General features: G+C 50.6%; 1 protein-coding gene across 1 annotated transcript; it reads left to right on the top strand.

Moving 5' to 3' along the window:
• Positions 1-3,127: 3,127 nt before the first annotated feature.
• On the top strand, positions 3,128-4,183 carry GPR12 (G protein-coupled receptor 12). Its single transcript, XM_062514682.1, has one exon. It carries the CDS (start codon positions 3,179-3,181, stop codon positions 4,181-4,183), a length of 1,005 nt encoding a protein of 334 aa, XP_062370666.1. The 5' UTR covers positions 3,128-3,178.
• The last annotated feature ends 393 nt before the right edge of the window (positions 4,184-4,576 follow it).

The raw sequence follows: 4,576 nt of genomic DNA, 5'->3' as shown, positions 1-4,576 counted from the left end.
TTCCTGTTCCAGCACTGGGCTGTTCTGTGCTAGCTTGAGGGTCAGCAAACATCTCTATCAGAAGGTACATGAGAGACAGAAATAATTAGCAAGGTAGTGGTACAAAAGCTCTTTAGCTATGACCTGTCACTAATTTTTGCATCTGGTAATCTTCATAGTGCTGGAGATTTTAATAAACAGAGATTTTCCTCTAAATGACAAGTGTTCTGTTTCACTGGGTAAAATCCATGCCAATGCCATTTGCCCTAATGACGACAGTCCACCATCTCAAGAAAAAGTGACAAACTGGCAATACAGGATACAAACATTTGCTTGTTTATAATGTGTTATAATTGGAATGGAAATCACTCACAAATTAAGTAAGTGAATAAACACAGCTCTCCAAAGTCCTAAATTAAAATATTCAATTGAAACGCTTGTCTTTTCCATTTGTGAAACAAATATTAAAACATTTGAAGAAAAGCTTTTGCATTTTTATTGCAACTGTTCTAAATGGAAGTGACAGATGATGAAACACACCAAACATATTCAGTCCAGATCACAGGGAAGTATTTGTCACGCTGTCACATAAGAAATCACTGGATAAAACAGGAAGACAATGATCAGCAGCAAGGTGATATCCATTTTTAATCCTTGTTAAAAAGCAGGAGGGGCACCAGAAATATGAATGAATCATCTTGAGTCATGCAGCAAAGTTTCACAAGGCTTAGTACAGTGACTGAGGCTGATCTGAATGAAGGATGGCACCACGCAGACTTGCTGAGTCCATAACTCAACAAGGGAGAAGGAAATCTTCCCTCCAGATTCCAATAATTCCCCTGGGCCTGATTTTCCAGAGGGCTTGAGGTGTATAGAGGTGCAAGTGAGGACAAATCATGTTTTCCAAAAATTCCCCAGGCTTCTCTGTAGACCAGCTCATGCCACTGTTTTGACATGCCCTGGAGGACACACTTCTCTCCACTGACCATACAGAGAACCCTGGGAGACTATTTTCTGTGCAAAACCCATATGTATCTGGCCATTTAAAGCTGTTTGGTATGACTCCTCTGACCCAGTGGCCTATATCTGAGTTTAGTTCCAACTCACTCCAGGCCCCACTGGCCTGCCTGCACTATTCACTATTTAACACCTTTTAAAAATGCCCATGTGTCCCTAAAGTCACCATCCGAAGATGGCAGGCATCCCCATGCCCATGCTACCCCAGCAGGCTCCCTGCACAAGCAGAAACTACCTGCTCTAGACCTGACACTGGGCATCACTCTTGCAAATGTTTTATACCACATTTTCATCGTCATGTGGTTGTAAACCACAGAATCACAGAAAGGTTGAGGCTCCAGGGTGCCTCTGGGGGCAGTCTGGCCCAGCCCCACTCCTCGAAGCAGGGTCAGCTAGAAGAGTTCATTCAGGACCTATTGGAAAGGAGCTCGTGGCCAGGTGGGGGACAGCCTCTTCTCCCAGGTGACAGGATGAGAAGAGACAGTTTTAACCTGTGCCAAGGGAGGCTTAGGTTGAACACGAGGAAGAATTTCTTCAGAGAAAGGATGATTTAACATTGGAATGGACTGCCCAGGGAGGTGGTGGAGTCACCATCCTCGGAGGTGTGTAAGGAAAGACTGGATGTGGCACTCAGTGCCATGATCTGGTTGACAAGGGGATGTGTTCAGTCGTGGGTTGAACCCAATGACCTCAGAGGATTTTTCCAAACTAATTGATCCTAGCATCCTATGACTAATGTCCATACGGTTGTATACCACAGGATCACAGAAAGGTTAGGCTCCAGAGTGCCTCTGGTGATGGTCTGGTCCAGCCCCACTTCTCAAAGCACTGCCAACTAGAACAGTTCATTCAAGACACGGAATCACAGAACTGTAGAACGGTTTGGGTTGCAAGGAACTCTAAAGACCATCCGGTTTCAAAAGCCACCCACTAGATCGGGTCACTGGGGAGCCCACCCAGCCTGGCCTCAAACACTACGAGGGAGGGCGATTCTGAGGCAGACACACCGCAACCTCTCGGGGCAACCCCGTGCCGCCAGCACTTGACCACCCCCACAGCACGAGGACAATTTCCATTCAAATAATTTCCGGAGGCTCTTGCTGCACGGGAAAAGCCGGCCGCTCCCTGCGGAGCAGCGGGTGGCCAGCGGGCCGCCCCGGGAGCGGCGGTACCTCGGGGGCAGAGGAGCAGGGCGGAGGGGAGAGGAGCGGGGCGGGGGCGTCCGCCCCTTCCCCCCCCCCCGCCCGCCCCTCACCGCCTCCCCCGCGCGCACCTGCGCAGGCGCGCGGGCACGAGGCGCGCCCCCGCCCCTCGCTCCCTCCCTCGCGCCCAGGCACACACGCACACGCCCTGCGCGCGCGAGGGGGGGCGCGCACCTGCGCTGCGCCCTCAGCCGCCCCCCCCCCCCACCCCCCACCTCCCCCCCCCCCTCCGCCCCGCGCGCGCGGCGCCGGCCCCGCTGGCGCCTGGAAGGGACCGCGGCGACCCCTCCGTGCCTCCTCCTCCTCCTTCCTTCCTTCATCCATCCATCCTTCCTCCGAGCCGCCGGGGGACAACCCAGGTGATCCGCCGCTGGGGGTGCGTGGGGGGATGTCTGTCTGTGTGTGTCTGTGTGTGTGGTGTCCGCGTCCAGTTTGTAAGTTCTCAGAGGACATCGCCCTGCTCTCCCCACAGCCCGGGCGGGGTTTGGTTTCCTCACTGGGGGTCGGTGAAAGATATTCCGCCTTCCCTCGTCCTTCCCCATGCTGTCCGCTCCCTCCGTGACCGATCCAATCCCGCGCTGGAAGCGCGGCTGCGGGATAGCGGGATTCACGCCGCCCCGCAGCCGGCCCCCACCCCAAATTGCGGCGCTTAGAGGGGGCTTTGGGAGCTTCGTGGGTTTCCCCCCGTGCCCGTGCCTCCTTCCCTGCGCAGGCTGCCCTAAGGATCACTCAGCCTCTGTGCATCGGTCCCTCGGAGGATAATCTCGGGCAGTTTTAAATACCCTTTCCCCCGCCCCCGATTTTGTTTTTATTTTCTATTGTCCCATTTATGTAACAAGTGCCCTCCCGCACGTCAGGCTGGTGTTGCTGTCTAGGGCGTTGCATGCTCCGGGGGGCGGGGGGTGGGGGGTGATGAGTCTCCGGTGCTGTGGCTGAACATTAAAAATAATGTCTTTCTGTTGAAGAAGACAGGGGTTAAAATGAATGAAGATCTGAAGGTTAATTTGAGCTGGCTGCCTCAGGATCATGTAGAAGCCAGCTCTACAGAGAATGCCTCAGCTGCAGGCTCCTCCCTGGTTCCTGCCGTAGACCCTGAGCCAGAGCTTTTGGTAAACCCCTGGGACATTGTCTTGTGTACTTCAGGGACCCTTATCTCCTGCGAAAATGCCATTGTGGTTCTGATCATTTTCCATAATCCCAGTCTTCGTGCCCCCATGTTCCTACTGATAGGCAGCCTGGCCCTGGCAGATCTCTTAGCAGGCATTGGATTGATCATCAATTTTGTTTTTGCCTACCTTCTGCAGTCAGAAGCTACGAAACTGGTTACGATTGGACTGATTGTTGCCTCTTTCTCAGCATCTGTTGGCAGCTTGCTGGCTATCACTGTTGATCGTTACCTCTCCCTGTATTATGCTCTGACTTACAATTCAGAGAGGACTGTCACTTTCACCTATGTCATGCTTATATTGCTCTGGGGAGCATCTATATGTATTGGACTGCTGCCTGTAATGGGCTGGAACTGCCTCAGAGATGAATCCACCTGCAGTGTTATCAGACCACTCACTAAAAATAATGCAGCTGTCCTTTCGGTCTCTTTCTTGCTTATGTTTGCCCTCATGCTGCAGCTCTACATCCAGATCTGTAAAATTGTGATGCGCCATGCCCATCAGATTGCCTTGCAACACCATTTCCTGGCCACTTCCCACTATGTGACCACCCGAAAAGGAGTGTCTACTTTGGCCATTATTTTGGGGACTTTTGCTGCTTGCTGGATGCCTTTTACGCTCTATTCTTTAATAGCAGATTACACCTATCCTTCTATATACACCTATGCCACCCTCCTGCCAGCTACCTACAATTCCATCATCAACCCTGTCATATATGCTTTTAGAAACCAGGAGATACAGAAAGCACTTTGGCTCGTCTGTTGTGGCTGTATTCCTTCTAACCTGTCTCAGAGGGCAAGATCACCCAGTGATGTCTGATTGGCAGCCATGAGGATGCTCCTTAACATGTTACTTTCCAGACATTGTGTCTTTGGTTTAGATGCATTCTTTAAATGGTGTGTGATGGGCTCACATAAAAACCGCAGGATCGACTGACCTTTTTGTAAAGAGAAAACCCCAGCGACCGAAATCAATCGGGTGGTTTAAGGAAGATTTCCAAAATCAAAATAATCAGTGTTCTTAAGAGATTTATAATGTTGCTCAGGGTCTTTTTGTCATATTACCCAGACTTTGCCATGTTTGCCATGATTTTACATTAAGTTTTCTAACTAAAATTAGATTGAAACAGCATACTTCTTTAAAATTGCTTATGTGATTGAGTTTAGTCACACTGCATGTTACAATCTGTTGTTAGGATATTTTTTCCTCTTT

This window comes from Cinclus cinclus, chromosome 2 (assembly GCF_963662255.1).
Source record: "Cinclus cinclus chromosome 2, bCinCin1.1, whole genome shotgun sequence".
NCBI lineage: Eukaryota > Metazoa > Chordata > Aves > Passeriformes > Cinclidae > Cinclus > Cinclus cinclus.
Note: the sequence above shows the minus strand (reverse complement) of the source record. Positions and strands in the feature narration are given on the sequence as shown.

Excerpts from the sequence above, each read along its gene's own strand:
- GPR12 (XM_062514682.1), top strand. The coding sequence starts at position 3,179 with ATGAATGAAGATCTGAAGGTTAATTTGAGCTGGCTGCCTCAGGATCAT.